The sequence below is a fragment of the Topomyia yanbarensis genome, chromosome 1 (genome assembly GCF_030247195.1).
Source record: "Topomyia yanbarensis strain Yona2022 chromosome 1, ASM3024719v1, whole genome shotgun sequence".
Classification (NCBI taxonomy): Eukaryota; Metazoa; Arthropoda; class Insecta; order Diptera; family Culicidae; genus Topomyia; species Topomyia yanbarensis.
Window position 1 is genome coordinate 61,922,726 of NC_080670.1, and position 23,899 is coordinate 61,946,624.

At 42.8% G+C, this 23,899-nt stretch overlaps 1 protein-coding gene across 1 annotated transcript in view; it reads left to right on the forward strand.

The window, feature by feature from the left end:
- The window catches only part of LOC131677765 (high-affinity choline transporter 1), a 95,109-nt gene that overhangs the window by 59,704 nt on the left and 11,506 nt on the right, over positions 1–23,899 (forward strand). The window contains exons 8-9 of the mRNA XM_058957791.1: positions 22,710–22,939; positions 23,004–23,115. Of these exons, the coding sequence (XP_058813774.1) occupies positions 22,710–22,939; positions 23,004–23,115 (342 nt within the window). The remainder of the gene's footprint in view (positions 1–22,709; positions 22,940–23,003; positions 23,116–23,899) is intronic.

The window sequence follows — 23,899 nt, forward strand, 5'->3', positions numbered from 1 at the left end:
TTTAATAATACATTAAATAATTTCTCGTCACAGATAATATTTATTTTTCTCATTAGTATAAGCTTCTCTGCAAAAATGACATTTGATTACGTTGTGTTACTAATTTTATAATTTTTATTACCGTTGCAGCTACTTGTTAGAACTCGCAGTTAGTTCAGCGTACTTTTATAATTTATTCATTTGTTTTTTTTCTGAGGGCTTTCCTGTTTTTCACTTTACATCCTTTGTAGTTTTAAAATGCTTATTCCTATTTTTTCACATGTTCTTCTCTCCTTTGCTCTTCTTTAATAGTTTGCCTGCAGTACATATATAGGTTTTGCATCCATTCTTCTTCAGGTTTATCGAGTTTTGTTCTTTCAGCTTGTCGTATGCCGAAACCAGTCTAATTGGATCTTTAAACATACTTGCTGCTTCGTGGCACTGTAGCGGAGCATTTTCTCTGTTGTGATCTGTAGTCTGCGAGTACAAAACATTCAATCTCTTATATGTGTACATTCCAACCTGTGACAAGAAAAGATCACCAGTAATGCAATTTGGAGCTAGTCATCGGGCGGATCTTCGAAAGATAGGGTGATGAGCCTATTTTGGCACCATTAGGGAGAGGGTCGCACTATTTTTTGAACAACTTTAAAAGAAGCCATATTATCTATAACCTTTCTCAGAATAAAGTATCAGTGTACTGTTTCTTAAACATCTATATAATGCTTATTTAGCAGAACTGCCTCATTTTCAGCATAAATAAAAATAAATGTTCGATTCTGTGCATCTATTCCCACCTCAACGATCCAAATATCGCCTCATGGGTGTGCCAATTTCCACCTCATCGAAAAACAATCTAGTTGAAACGCAATGCCTCATATTCCATTTGCGTCGATTCTAACTAGGTATCCAGATCATGGACGCCAACGTGTGATTTGTAAAACGAATCATTCTGCTTTTTTCAGCCGATCAAAACAAACGTAAACATCACGCACATCAATGAAACTCATCAGCTGTTAGTAGAAGAGCGCCCAGAATTGCGCACGCAGAAAAAAAACTATTCGAAGGTTAGCAACTGGAACGACAAGTTTCACAACACATTGCTTTCTCCCGATCCGAATTTTATGTGCAGATGAAAATAAAATATCTGCAATCAACAATTAGTTGAATAACTTGAAATAATTGATTACTTATACCAGAAATTGCATTACATTATATTTACAAGTTCATGTTTTTGTTTGGCCGCACTGGTGATTCTTTTCTGTATGATGGATGCAAAAAGTTGGTTTTGATTGTGGTAGTGTATCAGCAAAACATGTCAATAATAGGAATCCCCGTATTTAATTTTATCCTATTATAACACTAGGCCTATTCTAGTGTTTGACGAGTGATTTTAAAGTGAAATTATCGTAAAAAGGTTCTCCAGCTAAAATAAAGGTATGTATCAGTGCAATGTTTAGTATATTTGTGCCGGAATAACGAGATATGAGGCGGTAAATGCTGGCTCGTAAGTGTTTATTTTGCTAAGCGCCGATGCATCCAGTTTCGGTTCACTACGTGAGTGAGGCGGATTAGTAGATATTTTAATAAGGTGATTTTGTTTTAATTAAAAGTTGGATTTAGAGGATAGTTCTAGATACATATGTGCACAACAAATAAAGAATATAACTTGAGCTTATTTTTTCTCACCTGTTTTAGCCAAATCGATAGTGTCATTATCTCATATGCTTGGTTCGAAACCAAGGGGTACGAAATAGGGTCACAATAGGCTCTACTGCCATAATAGGCACATCACCCTATTATTTTGTTGTTGTTACTATATTGAAAAGAAACGATATTTGTTTGTTTATTTGATGTACCATCACATAGTGGTCGGAAATGTCAAAAACGTGAACTTAATTCACTAGAGGCCAAACCATCGAATATATTCACAGGGTGTCTTTGGAGGAAGTTCTAGAAATACTCATAGTAAACAATTTTGTTGAAGAACTTGAGCTTGTAGGACTAAAGGTTATCGATTTATAGGGCGTTGCTATGGCAAGCCCCTTAGATCTAGTTTTTTTTAATGACATCCTTTTGTAAGCATTAAGTTTATTATGACATGTCTATTTGAGTATATATTAGTTTGGGATCTCCAATGATATTAAAAACTTCTCATTTTTGCTCCCACGTTTATAAAATCTGAAATATTCAGGTATAAGTGAAAATAATACTTGTAATTAAATATCAAACCAAGAATTTCAAAAATTGGGGCAAAAAAATTAAAAACAAAATTTTTTTGCTGATTTTTGTATGGAAAAGGTGAAAAAACATGATAAAGTAAGCTTACCCTATTCATAGGGTTCTAGAGTGCCACGCACCAAACCTTCTTAGCTTTATTGTGCATAGCTTAGGCAGTGAAAAAAGTGCCTGTTTGTGCATTTTGGTTTGCATCTTTCTTTCTTATACGTAGTTGAAGTTGGTGTAAAAAAATGTAAAAATCTTCAATAACTTTGAAACGAATGAGTATTTTTACATACAGTCTTCGACAATATGATGTAGTGTTGATACCTACACATTTGTTTTGAACATATTTGGCACGAAAAGTCACAATGAAAAAAGTTATATTAAAAAACTAGATTTAAGGGGGCTGCTAAAACTCCCTATAAATCGATAACCTTTAGTCCTACAAGCTGAAGTTCTTCAACAAAATTGTTTACTATGAGTACTTCTAAAACTTTGTCGAAGACACCAACTTTCTAACTCGTCAGCATAAAAAATTATTTTTTTTAGTTCGATCATAGTAAGCCATGTCTAATTTCAATTGTTATCAGATTGTGGGGAATATTCATACAAAAAATTCTTCCAAAGGCACCCTGTGAATATATTCGATGGTTTGGCCTCTAGTGAATTAAGTTCACGTTTTTGGCGTTTCCGACCACTGTGCATCACTAAGCTGACCAACCGTACGGAATTTGGGAGGACAGTACGGATTTTTTGTCGTGTGTCCGGAAAAAGTACTTGTACGGATTTGTCCGGAATTTGCACGGAATTTTCAACCTCGGTGGAAGTGGAAGTACTCCCGGGACAACAAAAAATCTTCCACAAATGGAAACAGACTAAATAATGTTGCAAACTAGTTTCCCAGGTTCCAAAAATGTAATTAAAAGCACAAGGAAACCAGTGAACAAGCGTGCTAAAAATCGATTTTTGCAAATTTTCTTATAAACTTTGGGACTAAGTAAACTTTAAGATTTTTTCTAATATTAAAGAAAAAATTGAATTTTTTTAATATTAAAGAAAAAATTTAACTATCCGCCTCGACTATTTGTTTAAGCCGTTTTCTCAAGTTGGTTGGTATTTAGAAATTCAGTGTCTAGCAGCGGCCAAGTCGTTCTATCTAAGTCGCAATTTACTCGATTAATTTTCGTTTTGAAAAGTATAGTGCTCGATGTACACATTTGATTCAACTCAATTTGCCTCCTATGAAGGTATCCGTATTATACATTTTCTATTTTTAATCTTTTTCGGAACCAAATTATTACCGCTGCAGTTCGACTGTTTTCTGTAGTTCTGAAACATAATACGATTAAAATTTGCAGTTGGAACTCTTTCAAATTTTCCGTTTACATATATAGATTAATAGGTTTTTCCTTTAATTTGATTTGAAATGTTGAACCGAAAAGTTCAACGTACTCGAAGAACATTAGATACAGAAACGAGGCTGTTAAGTACAATAGAGTATTTAATTTTACGTTAGATTTTCAGCCAGATTAGCTGATCGGGCAGCTTGCTACATACAAGGCACACGATGAGCAAAATGCGTGGACACTTTTTATATTCGGTAATCAATTTCTTCTTGTGCAACGAAGCAGTTTTTTTACTATAATATTGTGCGTTTATAAAATTATGGCATAATAGAAATTGTGTTATATATCAGGCTCATTTGTATCAAAAACCGTTCATATTTACTGCTGTAAGTTGTCGAGAAGAGATTTTTTACTTCTATTTCAGTTATTGGCGTGATTTTATTTTACACGGAAGCCTCTATGGCCATAACCGGAAACTCTAGTGATATGGGAGAACTTACTCTTTTCTAGTATCTGAACTATACATTGCAAATTAAGTATCAGCTTCAGGGTCCGCACGCGATAACTCAAGAATATACGCAAATATACGAATAACCACACGGTTATAAAATCGAATTTATACACGCGAAGTTTCATACACGCTAGCACACGCGACAAACACGTTGGCATACAAACGCTTGAGCCTTTCGCGATCATCCACACATACCTACGCTTACGATCTTGCTAACAGGATAACACTCCGGCAGGAATGCATGAAACACAGCACGAGAGCCTACAACGAGCTGAGAGGCCGCTTTGAACGAACCAAATGCAAAAATCACTGACAACGCTCGTGCTAGGTATCCGTCGTGCTCGAGCTGTAGGATTCGAAGAGCTAGCACAACGGGTTAGGACGATGAGCTAGCTCGGCAAGCTGGCACGATTTTGCTCAATGAATTAGCACGGTAAGTCTACCCGATGAGCTAGAACGGTGCAGTAGAGTAAGCCATTAAACGAAAGAATAGGACAAAGCAAAGCCAGTTAGGTGCAATCACTCGGAGCCGCTGGTTGTCATCAACACAAGCTCCGCGTTCAGAAACCAAAACTTTTGCTCGGTCTCAGCCACACCGGTGTACATCCAGAAGTTCGGCTTCAGCCACCAGGGTAATATAGTACCCTTCTTTCGTTCGGCCCGTTTCCGCGAGTGTTAGATCCAGTGTGTCGTCGTCAGTGCAAAGACTACTTGATTTTTTTTTTAGCATAAACAAAATCGTTTCTTTTCGTCACTACCGATACCAGGAGCTCAGACGCCGAAGGAGTTGGGCGCCAACGCGCCTCCACCAAAACAACAATTTTCAAACTCTGAACAACCGTCCGTCTCCTCTACGCGCATCGGAGAGTAAAAACAACCGTCCGTCTCCACTACGCGCATCGGTGACGGGGTAGTGTAGTATTTTGCGTTGTTTTCCCAAAGTGTCCACCCTACGAGGCACAGACACCCTCCAAACCAATGGGGGATCCCCCCCTTCCCCCTGAACAGGGGAACAACGCCCCTCCTTTAAGCCGCACGTTGCCTGAGTACCTAAATTCAGGTGACATAATCAATAAACAGACTCTGCTTTTGAGAGCTATATCATCGGACGGTGAGTCCGACGCCCGACTGACTACAAACCCGTTCACGATTTTGAAATCGGTACAGGGCGTACTAGGATGCGATCCGACAAAAGTAGTTTCGGCCACGAAGGAGGGCAGAGGAGCTCGGTATGTCCTAAGAACGACCTCGAAAAAGGCATATTACGCCCTGCTGAGCATGAAAAAGTTAATCGACGGTCAAGAGGTTGAGGTGGTCTCTCACCCCACGCTCAACATCACTCATGGTGTGATCTACGACATCGACACCAAAGACATGGCCAATGACGACCTTCTAACGGAGCTAAAAGGTCAAGGAGTTGTATCGGTTCGTAGGATCACCAAGTTATACGACGGGGTTTTAAGCAGTACCCCCCTAGTGGTGATATCATTCAACGGTTCTTTTCTTCCCGAGTACATATATCTCGGCCTAGTACGCACTAGTGTCCGGCCCTACTACCCTTCCCCCATGTTATGCTACCGTTGTGGTAAATACGGGCACGGTACTAGGGTGTGCCCCAACGAGGAAACTTGTTTAAACTGCAGTCAGAAACACTCATCCGACCGAAACAACCCATGTAAGTTGTCATCAACACAAGCTCCGCGTTCAGAAACCAAAACTTTTGCTCGGTCTCAGCCACACCGGTGTACATCCAGAAGTTCGGCTTCAGCCACCAGGGTAATATAGTACCCTTCTTTCGTTCGGCCCGTTTCCGCGAGTGTTAGATCCAGTGTGTCGTCGTCAGTGCAAAGACTACTTGATTTTTTTTTTAGCATAAACAAAATCGTTTCTTTTCGTCACTACCGATACCAGGAGCTCAGACGTCGAAGGAGTTGGGCGCCAACGCGCCTCCACCAAAACAACAATTTTCAAACTCTGAACAACCGTCCGTCTCCTCTACGCGCATCGGAGAGTAAAAACAACCGTCCGTCTCCACTACGCGCATCGGTGACGGGGTAGTGTAGTATTTTGCGTTGTTTTCCCAAAGTGTCCACCCTACGAGGCACAGACACCCTCCAAACCAATGGGGGATCCCCCCCTTCCCCCTGAACAGGGGAACAACGCCCCTCCTTTAAGCCGCACGTTGCCTGAGTACCTAAATTCAGGTGACATAATCAATAAACAGACTCTGCTTTTGAGAGCTATATCATCGGACGGTGAGTCCGACGCCCGACTGACTACAAACCCGTTCACGATTTTGAAATCGGTACAGGGCGTACTAGGATGCGATCCGACAAAAGTAGTTTCGGCCACGAAGGAGGGCAGAGGAGCTCGGTATGTCCTAAGAACGACCTCGAAAAAGGCATATTACGCCCTGCTGAGCATGAAAAAGTTAATCGACGGTCAAGAGGTTGAGGTGGTCTCTCACCCCACGCTCAACATCACTCATGGTGTGATCTACGACATCGACACCAAAGACATGGCCAATGACGACCTTCTAACGGAGCTAAAAGGTCAAGGAGTTGTATCGGTTCGTAGGATCACCAAGTTATACGACGGGGTTTTAAGCAGTACCCCCCTAGTGGTGATATCATTCAACGGTTCTTTTCTTCCCGAGTACATATATCTCGGCCTAGTACGCACTAGTGTCCGGCCCTACTACCCTTCCCCCATGTTATGCTACCGTTGTGGTAAATACGGGCACGGTACTAGGGTGTGCCCCAACGAGGAAACTTGTTTAAACTGCAGTCAGAAACACTCATCCGACCGAAACAACCCATGTAAGAACGTCTCGAAGTGCATAAATTGTGACGGCGAGCACACAACTAAATCAAAAACGTGCCCCAAATATATGGAGGAAGAGGCCATCGTTAAATTAAAAGTCTCCAAGAATATTTCGTTCCCTGAAGCAAAAGCGCTAATCGCCCAAACTCGCAGAGGACCCAGCTACGCCGAACAGGCTCGAAGCAGCGCGGACCCGAAAGGAGACGAGAAGGACCGCACCATCGCCAAACCAAAGCAGGAAATAACAAAACTGAAGGAAGAAAACGACCGGGACGTCGAGATTCTACGTCTGAAAAACCACCTGACGGACGCTTTCCGCCAACTCAAAATTGCCAAACAACAGCTACTTGAGGTAACGAGCAAAACCAACCAACACACTGGAGCAAAGGGAGAGCAGGAAAACGCCAACAGAGCCAGTACGAGCACCGTGATTCAGCGAGACTCCAGACTACGTGAGGTAACGAACGGAACGAGCAGACCTAACCAACACACTGGAGCAAAGGGAGATCAGGAAAACGCCAACAAAGCCAGTACGAGTAGCGCGACCCAGCGAGACCCCAGACTACGTGACGAACGCAAGCAGCAAAAAAATCGCAATCGAGCAGGTGATGGGGAAAAATCTAGAAGCCCGATAAAAAGCACCACAGACCCAACTCCACCCAAAACACAAAGGATAACCCGATCGAGCTCCCGCAACAACAGCCCTTCATCAGTCGGAACTTGGAACATCTCGGACACCGAAGCACCACCAAACCCCGTGCCCCAAGTGTCCCTCGATATTTCCATATAACTGAACTAACAACAGGATGTTAATTGGGATGACAACAAATAACACAACATTCAACCGTAATATAAAACAAAGCCTACCTGTGTCGACCCCGACCGGGGAAGTTCCGGATACGTCCGACGCACCCCCGGCGGCTGTTGACACAGGACCATTGGAGCACCAACAGGGAAGTACCTTTAACATCCCCATTAGCATTCAACTTACGCATTCACCATCCATCTCAGGCCAACCAGACAGAAATCTAGAAAATCCACCAACACAGCAATCCCAAACGACGGGAACCACGACCGCCTCCAGCGCCCCGCATCTTGCCGGGCCCCAGAGTAGGCGATCTTCCCACCTGATCTCAAAAATGACACCAGTATCAGGAAAATTAAGCGAACAACTCCTCTGCAACGAGAACCGGTTCAGGTCTCCCGATATCCCCGCACCTGGCGGACCACCGGGAAGAACACTCAGCCGGGAAACTCCTACTCACCAGCAGCAACGAGTACGACGAGACCTCAGCCCGGTTCCCGGTTGCTCTTGGCATCCGGTACGTTTTAGACCATCCAGGAATCCAGTAGTCACCAATCGTGACGCCCACTTCCCCGTGCCGGCCCTGACCGGGGACGTTCCGCCTTGCAGCGATGCTCCCCCGGCGGCTGCTGGTGCGGGAGGCCCGGGCTCATCCCGGGTAAGTACCTGTAAACCCAAGCCCGATCGAAATCCATCCGCCGGCAAATTTTCGCCCCCAGGTACCACTGCCAGAAAAGGTTACAGCCCAGAAGCACTCAGCGAACAGTCTACCACCCAACAGCAGTGGCAAACTAATCCTTGCCAATACGGGAGCAACGGTACCCTGACCGAAGACACTACTAGCTCGACTAAAAACGTAACTGGCCTAAACACGAGCGCCCGCTTCCCCGTGCCGGCCCTGTCCGGGGAAGTTCCGCCTATCCGCGACGCGCCCCGGCGGCTGCTGGTGCGGGAGACCCGGCCTCTCCCCGGGTAAGCTCGTACGATACACTCAGTCCGGAACTGTCTGCTGTTTGTATATCCCTCGCAGGTACCTCCAACAATGCCACCGAAGGTTACGGAAACACCTCGCCGATCCACCAAGAAGCATTCGGCGGAATCGAAATAAGAAGAGAAGATGGTGAAGCGGATTTGGACCAGCCCTCGTCTAGCCCTCAGTCTACCGCCTCTAACATCAATTCAACGACACTGGCCATCCAGTGGAACACAAATGGACTGCGAGGATGCCTTGGCGACCTGCAAATGATTATTGCTAAGACTCAGCCCATCTGCCTGGCATTGCAGGAGACACATATCCGGGATCAGACGAACCCAGCATCGTGGTTCGGACACCGGTATTCGTGGGACGCCGCCAGCGGGGACAACATCTACCGGACGGTGGGGCTCGCCATTCGGGTCGATATACCGTCCCGTCCGATAACATTGGATACCGAACTAATAGCCGCTGCCCGAAGGATCGAATATCCAGTTCAGTGCACCGTTATATCCCTATATATTCCTGGCGGAACTCGGAACGTGGGTTGCAAACTCCAGCGTCTCATCGACCAAGTAGAGACACCATTCATCATCATGGGAGATGTAAATGGGCATCATACGATGTGGGGCTCACGTCTGTGTAATAGGACAGGAAACGACATCGCCGGAGTAGTCGAAAACAACGACGCGGTCGTTCTCAACGACGGCAGTTCAACATTTATCCGCGGACAGACGGAATCCGCCATCGACGTCACTATCTGCTCGGGAGTGCTGGCAGGATGTTGCGGGTGGACTGTTCTTGCCGACCCATGCAACAGTGACCACTTCCCTATCCAAGTTACGTACGCCCAGACGCCCCCTGCTACAACCCGTCGAAAGCGGTGGTTTTACGATCAGGCGGACTGGTCGCGCTATGAAGAGATCGTCGACGACCTTATGAATCGGGACGAGTCATACACTCCGGACGAACTCACCAAAATATTCAGTAAGGCCGCTGTTTCCTGTATTCCCAGGTCAAGTGGTAACCCTCCCCGACAGGCAGTGCACTGGTGGTGCCCAGAAGTCAAGAGAGCCATCAGAGCACGCCGAACTGCGCTGCGGACACTAAAGAAGACTTCTATGGACGATCCACACCGAAGCCAGCGAGCTGATGACTTCAGAAAGGCCAGAAACGAGGCCAGGAAAGCGATAGAGGAGGCAAAAAACACCAGCTGGACTAGATTTTTGGAAGGCATATCTCCAGACTCATCGACTACAGAACTCTGGCGGAGAGTTAACGCTCTAAGCGGAAAGCGGCGGCATAGTGGCTACGCCATCGCCGTTAACGGGTGCACGACGATCGATCCCACGACCATCGGTAACGAACTAGGTAAACACTTCGCCTCCCTATCCGCAGACACCGCCCTACCAGCCGCGTTCCTGCGAATCAAGCGAAGGGCTGAGAGCAGGCCCGTTCGTTTCGAACCTGATTCAGGTCAAGTATACAACCTACCTTTCACCGGAAGCGAACTATGTACGGCACTAGAATCGGTACACGGCAAGTCTGCCGGATTGGATGACGTTGGTTACCCTCTACTTCGACATTCCCCACCAGTAGCCAAGCGGGCGATTTTGGACAGTATTAACCGCATCTGGAGCGGGGAACCGATGCCCGCTTCATGGAAACAAGCCCTAGTAATCCCCATCCCAAAGCGATGTCAGGGGAGCAGAACGCCAGATGATTTCCGCCCAATCAGTTTACTCCCCTGCTTTGCCAAGACAATGGAGCGAATGGTCAACAGACGGCTGGTGGACCTACTGGAGGAGCGAAAACTTCTGGATCATCGCCAGTTCGCGTTCCGACGTGGAGCAGGAACCGGTCTCCACCTCGCCAGCTTCGGAGAGGTGGTACGCCAATCCGTAAACGACGGCCTGCACGCCGACATCGCGATACTCGACGTTGCGAAGGCATATAATACCGTGTGGCGTCATGGAGTACTGCAACAGCTGGCCAACTGGGGGATCACCGGACAAATGGGCCGCTTCCTAAGCGACTACCTATCCGACCGTACCTTCCGCGTAGGAATAGGGGGTGCCCAATCCAACGCCTTTCCGGAAGCCAACGGCGTCCCCCAGGGATCCGTTCTCGCTGTAACATTGTTCCTGGTGGCCATGAATTCTTTGTTCGCCAACCTGCCGGCTGGAATATACGTTTTTGTCTACGCCGATGACATCGTGTTGGTCTCCATAGGAAGGACAATCGGGCGAACCCGTCGAAAACTTCAAGCTGCCATAAGCGCGGTGAGCCGATGGGCAGTATCAGTCGGTTTTAACATGGCACCCGCAAAAAGCGTAATTACACACTGCTGCAACAAAAACCACATTGCAACAGGGAGGCCGATCCTTCTGGACGGGGCGGTCGTTCCTTACCGTAAGGAACCGAAGATCTTGGGGATAACCGTGGACCGTCGGCTCACTTTCGCGCCACACTTCCAACGTATCAAAGCCGACTGCCGGAGCCGGTTGCGACTAATTAAAACAATCTGCTCCCGGCACAAGCGCTGCAATCGATACACCGCATTGAATATTAGCCAGGCCCTAGTTCACAGCAAGATATTCTACGGGGTTGAGCTGACATGTTGCAATACGGAAGGACTTACCAACATTTTAGGCCCGCTATACCACGGAACAATTCGTGCCGCCTCTGGTCTGCTACCCAGCACGCCTGCTGAGGCGGCCTGCATGGAAGCCGGGATTCTCCCCCTTCGTTGGGCGGCTGCACTCACCATAGCTAGAAGAGCATTGGCATTTTTAGAACGAACCTCCGGAGAGGACTGCTTCCTGCTACAGACAGCTAACGAGATCCACCAGGAATACACAGACGTGGATCTGCCACCGATCGCCCGCTTACACCGAGTTCGTGACCGGACCTGGCACGTCCGCGGACCCAACCTAGACACAAGTCTGTCTGCAGAACTGAGGGCCGGCGCAGCTGGCAGTGAAGCCAGAGCCAAATACAATCGTCTAATGGCTACCAGGTATAGCAATCACGTGCGGATTTTCACCGACGGCTCCAAGATTGGCGATGAGGTCGGTATAGGAGTAAGCGGAATAGGGGAAGGACTCTCCTTTCGCCTACCAGCACAATGCTCGGTGTTCTCAGCGGAGGCGTCAGCTATCGCCCTCGCTATGGTCCAGAAACCGGAAGATACACCCGTCGTCTTGTTGTCGGATTCTCTATCAGTCATCTCCGCCCTCGAGTCGGGAAAATCCCGCCACCCCTTCATCCAGGCTATCGAGGCCGAGTACGACCCACTCACAACAATCTGCTGGGTCCCCGGTCACTGCAGCATCGACGGTAACGAAAGGGCTGACCGATTGGCGGCCAGAGGGAGACACGCCCGCCGACACCTCACCAGACTCGTCCCAGCCGCAGATATATTAGGCAAGTTGAAGCTAAAGATAGCCGAAAGTTTCGTGCGTCATTGGCGAAGCAATAGCGGACACCTCCAGCGCATCAAAGGCTCGCTCGACCGCTGGACGGATCGGATCGACAGAAGAGAACAACGAGTACTGTCGCGACTCAGAGTTGGGCATACAAAAGTCTCCCATGCCCACACCGTATCGCGTGTCCCTCCACCAACATGTGTCACATGCGGAGTCCGAACCACGGTGGAACATATCTTAGTGAACTGTCCGGAGTACAGTGACCTCCGACAGCACCATAATCTACCGAACTCCATTAGAGAGATTCTTGCCAACGACCACGCCCGAGAGGAAGTGCTACTATCTTTTCTCAAAAATGCGGGACTTTTCGACCTTCTCTGAGGAATCAACCACACCAAGCAACAAAACCTATATAACAAACTTGTAAATGTATATAATGCGATGTTAATTAACATATTTTTTCTTTCTCGCAAGGCGAATGACCTATGAGGTTAAAGCCTTTAAATAAATAAATAAATAAAATAAATAGGACAAAGCGAAAAATATACGCTGGTAAATGTGCGACAAGTTTCTGCAAAAAAGGATGCAAGCATTGTTACTCACATTAACGCGTTGTATTTTTTCTACTTTGCTATAGCTCGGAGCAGCGGTGCTCGTGCTACCTGCTAGCTCAATGAACTTAGCTCTGATACATTATGAGCCAGCGTACAGGAATAGTACACGATGCAGCACCGTTCTTGTGCATGCCTGCACTCCGGTGAACGTGAACGCGGTCTCAAGAATGAGCCTTCACACAGTCGTGTTCTTGCGATCATGAATTAATTACGTCCAGAAGTTCTTCCTCTTTGATCTAGCAGCCTAGGTCCCATGCCCTCAGCTGGACCAATCAGAAAAAATGACGCTCATATCCACTAGACAATACGTTCAATGGAGACATGACCGGGAACTCTAGTGATAGAGTTGATAGTGATAGAGATCTTACTCTCTTCTAGCATCTGAACCATACACTGAAAATTAAGTATTAGATTCACGATCCGTGCGATCATCCAAGAACACACACGAATATGAAATGGATACCCGGTTTTAGAATCGAATTTATGCATGCGAAGTGACACGCCAACACACGCGACATACAAACGCCCACGCAATCGAACACAATAACATACAAACGCCCGAGCCCTTCGCTATGGCACACAAAGACGAACATACAATCGCGATCATCCACGCACAACTACGCCCAAGATTTCGCTAACACAAAAACGCCCCCAATAATTTAGTGACCCTTACAGCACTTCGAATCCCATTAACGCGGTCTCAAGTACACACCAATAAACGCTCATTCCCATGCGATCGTAAAGCCCATATGCCCGCACAACTGAACCGTACACTTGATATCAAAATCAGAATCATGGCCTGCTGCAATTTAACTTAAGCAGTTATGAGTGATTCTGATGGGGAGCCCTTCCGTGAACTCAGCTCTACAGTTCCAGAAGGACAACTCTCGAAAAAGAAAGAAAGCAATATTTAAAATATCTATAAGAATCGCATTCCGTAATAAAATTATGCTTTTGTCTGCCAGTTAGTATGAAATTTAGAAACATGTTTGAAGCAGTTACAAGAAAAACATCTTTACCAATTACTTCTCCGCAATGCAACCACAACAAATATTTCCAATCTCTTTAGACTTTCGTTGACAAAAAATAAAAGTTTTCAAAGAATGAGTTTTTTTTGTAGTTTTAACTTTTGATAAAATTATAAACTTTTTATTCAGCGTTTGTTTTATTTTGCAAAGAAGAGATTATTCCCTGCAATTTTTTCTCGGAGTATTTTGTTGCACAAAATACAGATCTCAAGCCAATTGTTTTGTAAACCCTGTAAAAACCCTTAGGCCCTTTTAAAGTATTGCGCTTGAATTAAAATGCTTTGCTTTGCCGTGCAAAGTGCTCAGAGCTTGTGCTGGTAAAAAGTTTAATGTTTCATCGGCCTTTTGCGATTTTAAAGATTTTTGGGTGAATTTTGGAGGAATTACTGTATTGTAGAATCTGTTGGGAAGTGCCAATTTGAACAATAATCGCTGTAATACTTTAATTCTTGCCAAAGTGATCGTTTAGTGACGAAATGTGTGAATATGAAAAACAAAACAGGAACTCTGGTTAAAGAACGTGACTTCGATTGATTTCATATTAGTCCGAGTTTTTGGAATATTTACATACAGGTTTCATAGCTTAGCCTTGCTAAAGTTACCTCTATCAGATGCTATCATATCAGACATCCAATAATGATAATTTTCGATAGATTGCGCCAGGCAAATAAAATCATGTTGCAGAACAATCTACAAGTCGCTGATCGTGACGCGTTAGAATCAAATTTAATATTCGTGTTTATGGATAATGGCAAAATCGAGATTCGACTGCACAATATGGCACCTCGAATTTGTGATACGGTCTTAAAAAATGTCGCTGTACAGAAAAGTGGAATCATTACAAAGGACACATGAAAAAACTAATTATTCCTAGATATTTCAATAGTGGTTACGCGGTAAGTTTGCGTTCTTCCTACCTGGACCAACAATACAAAACACGACAGTATAAATCTACAAACCACGCTTGGCAGTTACCAAAGCTTCGCGAGTGGAAGACCCCTTAAATAACAAATGTACATGGAGGAAACTGATCAGGACACTAACACAGGAACCCTGACATATAATTTCTGTGCTCCATCAATTTCATTGAATTCAGAAAATATTTCGATTATAGAGGTTTTTAAATTAGGGTCATTTGCTTCTTTTTGTCGTGGTAGAAGAATCTCTTTTGAAAAAAACCCTAACCCTGTGCGCGGGGTTTGGAATTGAACCAATCGATTTATCAAATACGCTGTGCCAACCCCTAAAACCATTGTTAAAAATCCCATTACCTGTAGTAAAATATAGTAAACAAGAGAAATACTAAACAGTCTAAATTTAGTGTTCTAAATTTTGAGATAAAATGTGTACGGATTTTTCCTAGTCCACAGTTGGTCAGCTTATGCATCACCAACAGGCCCCTTGGCCCCAATGGTGGTTGCTTAACCTTCCGGCAGTCGCGCTAGTGCACGCTGGTCTGAAAATCTAGCGAAATCGTCTTAGGGCACCAGCGGCCGCTCGTTCAGTGTGCCATATGCGCTAATTCCGCAGGGTTAAACTCATTATATTTTAGAATTGACTTTATAGTAGCTTTAATGGAATTCTTAGGTTGAAGTCAAAAGCTATCGCCACATTGTTAATAACACGCTGAATTCCGATAACAGCGCTCTGGCACCCATAGTTGGTTCTACTGAACGGGACTCTCAGAAGAGAGCTATTGCGTAGAGCTTGAAGATGTAGGCGTCCGGGTCTGAGGATTGTAGGGCAATCCACCCTGGCATACAGTAAGCCCGAGACGAACAGGGCTCGAGAGCAGTCCCTCCGAATGCTTAGAATGTCGAGTTGTATTAACTGACAACGGTTTTCGTAGCTCGTAGCTCAAATCTGTTTTGCCGAGGAAGATGTCGGAGTGCAGAGCGTATGAACCGGCGTTAGATGGCTCGATTCTGTTAACGCCGTTCTGGTAGTTCGGATTTCAAACAGCAGAACACTATTCTAGCGAGCGAACCAGCGCGCAATAGAGTGGTTTTAAGCAGTGTATGTCCCTGAAGTTTTTCGCTATTCAGAAGATAAACCCAAGCTGTCTTGATGTCTTTTCCATAATGAATGATATGTGTGGTTTGAACGTTAGTGCCGAATCCATGATGATTCCGAGATCCTTGACGTGAGAGTGTCTTGGAATGTCCGAGTCGAAGAAATGGTAGTTAAACTGAATCGAATGGCGTTTCCATGTGAACGTGACGATTGAGCATTTATTCGGGTTTAAAAACAATTATAGTTAGATCACACCACGTAATGAAGCTCTCTAGTTCACTTTGAAGAAATTTGGCATAGGATTTATCCCGTATTTGTCGAAAAAATTTCATGTCGTCGGCGAATGAAAGGCGGGGTCCTTGTAATTTGCTGTTGACGTCATTAAAATAGAGGAGGAATATCACTGGACCGAAATGGCTTCCTTGTGGGATGCCGGATGTAGCGAAGATTGGTGCAGACAAATCTTAATGCTGATTTGGAGTAGCTTTTCATCGAGGTAGGTGGAATTGCCCATGAATACCGAGTTTTTTCAGCTTCGCTGTTGCAATATAATGACTGATTTTGTCGAAGGCCGCAGTCGCAGATAGATCAATGTAAAAAGTATCGGTTTTCAATCCGTCAGCGAATCCATCGAGTACATATGTTGTGAAAGAGAGCAGGTTGGTCGTTATTGATCGTTTAGGCATAAAACCGTGTTAGTCGTCTGCAATGTAGTGTTTGCAATGAACGAAACTACGGTCTAAAACAACTCGAATAGTTTTGATACGGCACTTGAACACGAGATTCCCCGATAATTATCAATGTTCGATTTGTTTCCTTTTTTATGAACTGGAAACATGTGCGCTGCTTTCCAGCAGGAAGGGAATGTTCCAGTAGTGAGTGATAGCATTTAAGATTCGCCGAAGTGATTTAAGAAGCCCGCTGATGCACTTTTTGATAAAAATCGAGGGAATGCCATCTGGGCCTGGAGAACTAGATGATTTTAGCTTGGAATTTGCTGCAAGAATGGCAGCATTATCCACGCAAATTCGGTTGATGGTCCATCCTAGAGAAGAAGTTAGATTGGCGGCGGCAGCGACTTGTTGTGGTAGAAGGCTCTCGTCAAAAAAACGTTTGAAAATTTGTTGGAGAACAGTTGGCAAATTTCCCAGTGTCGGAGCCTACATCTCCATTACATGACATTCAAGATGGTAAGCCGGTTTCTTTTCGCTGCTCATTCACATATTTTTAAAAACGACTTTGGCTTAGATTTCAGTCGACGCTCGACGTTTCGCTGTTGTCTAAAAAGGCGCGTCTGCTTTACTGTTTGTATTCGTGGTTGAGTTGAAAGTAGTCGTTTCGTAATGCTAGTGTCTCATGGTTCTAGAATTTTTAAATGCACGTTGTTTGGCAGTTTATCGCCTAAGGACAGTTGATTACCAGGGAGGGTGTTGATTGGTACTAATTGTTCGTTTTGGCACATGACGGTCGATTAGGTAGTTAAGAATATTATAAAGCATCATCGTGGCTTCGTTCGCGTCGTCATTGTTAAGAGTTTCATCCCTATCCAATCACGTGCTAACGATGTTGTCGTTGTCAGCGTTTTTAAAACCGTAGACGATTGAGCTTGAAACGTCTTCAGAATTCACTCCTAGGTTACCAGCGAGTACAAGATATAGCGGGGATGATGACGCATACGCTGGACTAAAGGAGTCGGAGCAGTGCAGCAGTATGGAGCATAGTCCTGGGCACTTACAAAGCAGAGGTCCAATGTACGTCCATGCTCCATAATGTAAAACCTAGTCAAAATATCGTGCATTTACACACAGAAGATAGCGTTTCCCAAGTCCGGCACGACAGATTTGTGTACCTAGCACACTACGCTTCTATGAATGACGTCATCATCGACTATTTAAAGAACGGATTTGGCCGGACAAGTTCAGTTGCCTGTCGAACGGCAGGCGGAGCAGATCACTGCGCTGTGTGTTTTCACAGCCAGTGTAGCTGAGCTGGAATTCCGTTACACTAGCTGTGGAGGTAGCTACCCAGTGCCGTCCAACACGCGACTGAGCTTGTCCTTTAAAACACTATGCTTTCGTTTGTGTTGTGCTCGTTTCCAGCACACTTTTATGTACAATCTCGAACACAATTATTCGAACACAAAATCGCTTGTACATTCGAGCACCATTTGCAACACGGTTAACATAGTGTCGTGATACTAGTTGTCTCTTTCGCTCTACCCATCATGATCAGCGTTGACTCGACAGCGTTTTGCTTTGTGCGTTTGGGTTCAATGTTTGAGGCGAATGTGTAGGTAGGTATATCTAATTTGATGGCAGGGTTACCATATTCACATTTTGCTGTAATGTCACAGATTTTTTTAAAGATGGCAGATTTTTGGCATTTTGATGAAAATTTCACAGATTTCTAGAAATATTGTGAGTTTTCACAGATTTTTTGGAAATTTATCACTGATTTTTTTCCTGTTTCAGTTATGGTAAAAAGATATTTTTGTCCGAAACACAGATTTCAATGCGTCACCCCTGTTTGTTAGCGGTTGCATGCGTAACCTGCATGATAGCAATCTGTGCTTTCGCTGCGCAAAGACGAAAACTTTCTTAGCAACAAAGTTACGCGGATAGCACAACGAAAGTTTATGTCCGATAGATTCATTGATACATTTCCACTTCACGCGATTCATTTCCACTCAGCCTATACTATTTTGATTCTGCTAGTAGGTACATACTACAAAGCCTATTTATGAATGAAACTCGAAAAACCGTCGCAAAAAATCACGATTGCACGATTTTCAGTGGTCATTTTATGTGCATGATATATAGCGTAAATTTATTCGTGAAACATAATTACACGAATAGTTTTTCTGTGATATCATGAAATATGCTTAAGTTAATTATCATATTTTTTGCTGTGTATTAGGAAAGTTACAGTAATGGCAGAATATACCTAGAAAGCTTGGTCTATACATGAAATGTGATTATATTGTCTAAAATTTGATTTTTCTTCTAACAATTTTTAAAAGCTGATCTTGTGCTATAAAGATTTAGTTCCAGATATTATTTCGGTCACGGTTTTCTGTCTTCTTTCTTCAGATCTTCTCAAATAAGTTCAATCGGATTCGATCACCTACTACAAATGAAATGACCCGATAACCAAGAAGATTTGGTTCAATATGTAACATTTGATGTTGATTGGTTGTGCTTAAACTATACGTAAGAAATATATTTGATTTATTATTACATTAAGGGCCGATTTCTTCACCCTCGCTTAACATTCAAACCTGGTTCACCAGTACGTTTAAACCTAGCTTAAGCGCTAAGCGAGGGTGAAGAAATCGGCTCTAAATGTATTAAGAAAATAAATATTTTACATAGTCCTACGTCTACAGTTCGTGTAACCCCATTGGGCTGCCCCTTGTAGTTTTATGTGTGAATGTTAATTCGGATTATTTTTTCGTGCACTGTTAAATGTAGAATTTTTTGCTTTCTAAATTCTTCTGTTGCGTTTTTCGAGAATTATATTTCGTCACTGTTGGTGCAAAGTATAATATATTTTATTTGGAGGTTTGTGGCACTAATGGAGCCCTTTTCGGTGTTTTAGCTGTTTCTCCGAATACACCGAATACCGTTCTGAGCGTAGAGATTTTTTTCTAAGCTGTGTTTGCGCGTCAGTTTCATCTTAAATAATAATGATTCTGCTATACATTTAGTTTCACATTTCCTATAGTGCAAGTTTTCAAGAACAACCAATAGCAGCTGCAGAAATCTGACGTAAATATGGAAAAACGACCCCCCATTATTGTCATGTCTTATCTTTGAGCTATATAATAGAAAATTTGTGTAGAGGGTATAGGGTGATGAGCCTCTGTTCCCCCTATTAGGTAAGCTGCCGAATTATACCGTAAAGTAATTGGCCTACTAATGTTTAAACGTTTATATTGGCATTAATTCAAAATTATAGTTATAATAATAATAAATTTATTTGGATTTTTTCCGAGTATTGTAAAATACACGTGTTTGAGCGAAACGAAAACTCAAAGCTTCATTTTTACCATACCATTTGAACTAATGCATTGAACATTGATGACACGTGCTGCCCAACCAACGGTTTCAAATAGGTAGGATAATATCAGGAGAGAGTTAAAATCGGCTCAACACCCTACCCAATCGAAATGAAAACCGCAAAATGTGGAAATGTTATGCAACTCTACTCTCCGCTATACATCGTTTTCATTTCTCATCCTAGGCAACATCTTTCATTCTTAGTGTGCTTTTATGAAGCCTTTGAGTGGGTGCTTCAGATGCATATTGACGGGATAAACGGAAAACAATCGGTCGATTGGAATTCAATATGGTAGCAATAGTGATTACACTTGAATATCCGTTTTCAATATTTAAGTGTGTATTTTATGCTTAATAAAACCATACCGTTTGGCACAAAAATAAAAATATCAAATTCAAGGCATAGCATAGTGCTCGCAATGGTACCAAAAGGTGCGTTGCTTTAATTAATGATATTGTGTGTTAGAAATACTTTTTTAGATGCGTACTGAATTGTGATTAATTCAACTAGAAGTGAGATGTACAAATTATTTCTTCAAAATTTTGAGATAGTCATTATGTCAATTTTAAAGTTATAGAAAATTATACTACGAGAAAAGTGGCCAAACTTTCCAGAATGTAATGGTGTTGAGAGAAAGTGTGTTGTTTCTGGAAGGCATCCAAAACATCATTTTTTCATTAAAACTTTTTTTCTGAGATTTTTTCAAATTTTGTTGTTGTTGGAAGTCTTCAACATTTTTTACTTCAAAACTTGAGGCTTATTGAACAAAGTAGCTAAAAATACCGCTATTTTAAACGCCAATAACTATCTAAAAGATGTGGAGGCTACAACTTTATCGAAGACTGCAAATCAATCCTACTTCCTTAGGGGAAGTTATTAAACTTTGAATAAAATAATGCCTGAGTCAGTTCTTCATGGGGTCTAACAGCACAAGGTTGAGAATTAGTAATCGATTTCGACGAACACTATTTTTTTTTGCGAAATAATGATTGCGTTTAGACGAATAGTATGTTTTGAAGAATTTGTATATGACAAAATATAAAATTTCACTTCACTTCGCACTTTTTTCAGTTTTTCTTGTGAAAATGCCCATAATTTATTTCTCTCAGTTTAAATGTCAGTGATATCGCCCTATATGCGGTGAAATGGGGAACTAAAGTTTTCTAGTCAAATGATGACAAATGTGATTTACTAAAAATCCTCCAAATATACTATTCAGCTAAACCAAACTATTGTCACCGGCGAACCGACATGATTGAGGCATTCGAAAAGTGTCCCTTACAAAATAACGATTGTTTTGAAATGAAGCGATCACTACTGTCAAACTACTACAGATCGCTCCGCCATATTTGAATCTGGGCAGGCTTCTCGATAAGTATATTGATTCCCTCAGCTGCGTATGTGTGCATCAAAACAGTATTCAGAACTCATTGAAAAAGTATGTATTCTGTTACTTTTTTGCTTGTAACGGACAGTTTTGTTAAATAGTACATACATAGGATAGGAAAAAGCTGGAAAAACGATCTTCAACATGCTAAAAGAAAGTTTGTTCGTTTTAGCATACCTTGTACAACGTCGATACACCTTGGTTTTTGTGTACTGATGTGTTATCGACAAAGACTACCACGCGATCCATTATACAGATGCCGCTATTGTAACAACGTATTTTAATTTAAACAATTAGGACAACATTTGACGCATTTTTTGTTCCATGTGGCACGTCGGTTCGTCGTTGCTGACTCAGATGACACTTCATAAAAAGTTTAATAACTATTCCTAAGGAAGTTGGATAGATTTGCAGTCTTCGATAAAGTTGTAGACAGTAAAATTATCTTTCTCATTTTTACTTGCAGTGATGAGTTTATGCATACAGTGCCACCTGGTGGTAAAAATGCGAACTTGCGCAACTTATTCATGTAAATTGTCGAATAATTCCATACAAACTTGAAGAACGATGATTACACTAAGCCAATTTGGTTCAAATTTGGAGCAGACACTCCTGATTGTACCAGGAATTTACTCAAGGGCTTCGAATTAGGAAAGAACATCAACTGCCAACAGTTTATTTGTATCTTTGAGCCACGTTTTTTCTTAGAGAGCTGTTTAGTGGTTTAATAATTGACTAAGCTGAATTGTTTTAGAGAATGATTTTAAAAATCAATGCAATCACACTGTTCCGTATATTTAACAGCTTCGATAAATTCACGATTTCGCTAATTGGAACTTTCACAATATTTCAAATAATTTTTGTTCTGGTTTCTTTCAATCAGTTTAAATTGCACGCTGCTTCTTTATTTATGAATGGAGTAATGGGATATGAATGTAATGCTCTGCAAATGAGCAAATAACTAGTTTCCTAATTATAAACACACAGTGCAACAACAACAATGTCCATACCAGTATACGCGGCCTTTTTCCGTGCCTACATCAACAAACTGTTTGAGCGCTGAATAATTGATGATTCCTGGCACGACCTTCAGTGATCCCCTGTCTTCAGCTAACCACAAGCTGACGTCATCAGTTTCATCCCTTTTATGCCAGTAGGCACTTTGTTAGCATTAACATCATCATCCCTCATTGTCAATTCCGAATCAAACGCTTGTCCATGTGTTGTGAAGTATATAATATTGTACCGGGACACTGTTTTCCATTTCCATTTACAATTCGTCAAACTGACATGTGGGCTGAATAATTTGGTTCATGTTCATCAGTTCCTACGTTCAGCCACTGCCCTCGCCCAATGTTGTATATGTGGGGAGTTCTTTTAGCGAACGAGCTTGTACGAATGTAGAAGCAAAAATTAGATAACTAATGGTTCACATGATTTGATTTTGATTCGAGATGTACTCACCTACTTCTGTGGCACTTTTCCGACGATTTTTTTCTGCTCTTCATTTCTCTCCTCAGTTGCTAATGGTGGTCCACTTCAAGAAGCATTGTAACACATACGGCAGCTTGTCCGCTTACATAATCGCATTCCTGGTGCGGCTATCCGGTGGTGAAGCGATGCTTGGTCTCCCGGCGTTAATCCATTATCCGGGCTATGTCGCTGAGACCGGAACGCAGATGTTCCCCTTCCGTACGATGGCGATGGTAATGAGCCTGATAACGCTGATAGGCGTTTCATGGTGGACAAAGTGAGTACGATTCGATCTAAATCCGGTGAATTGTGCATGATGCCTCTTGAAACTTCTCTTGCAGATGGGTGTTTGAAACCGGCCGTTTAGCGCCAAATTACGACTATTTCCGCTGTGTGGTTAATATACCGGAGGAGTTACACCGAGTCGAGGAGCCGTCCGATTCTGGTGAACAGGTAAGCTTGTCGACGATGTCCCGCTGTATGTGTTGTATGCACCGTCAGCTATTTATTGTTAATGTAGCTTAAACAAGGTCAACACAAAATGAAACCGGCTTTGTTTTCATTTATCATCAGTATAATATAGTACATAGATAGATCCTTATTAACTCTTAAATGCGTAATCCGAAACAAACATCTCGAAATAATCTAGTACTGTATTTAAATTGTAAGACAAGTTTTACAAAATTTAGAAAAAAAATTCGCAAAATTTAGAAAAAAATGTGCATCTTTAAGGGTTTTTTAACAGTTTTATGTTTGAATTACTGTTAATCAGATGATGTAATGACGACATATTAGTTCAATTGTTTAGAATAATAACCTATACGGTAAAAATCGTCACGTATAGGTAAAGTAATTTACTGTAGAATTCGCACTACTTGCCAAACATTACAACGCGATGTGCCAATCGATTGGAAGATATCATATCCAAGCACAACGAAATCAATAGCAAATCACTTCAATTTGGAATGTTTTACACATTGCTGTTGAATAATCGAATATTGAATCCTGTACATTTCTCTTAGGATTTATCTATATATTCCGTTATTTGAAAATAAAAAATGACATAATAAAATTGGCCACAATAAAAACCGTACCGCGCTCTAGAATACTCAGGGAATGGGAATCCACTATTCGCTCCGATTTCTGAACATGTATTTGTTGTTGTTTGTTGTCGTTGCAACCTGTGAGAAGCTGGTGGCCACATTTTGGCTCCATTTGCCCCGTATACGATATACGA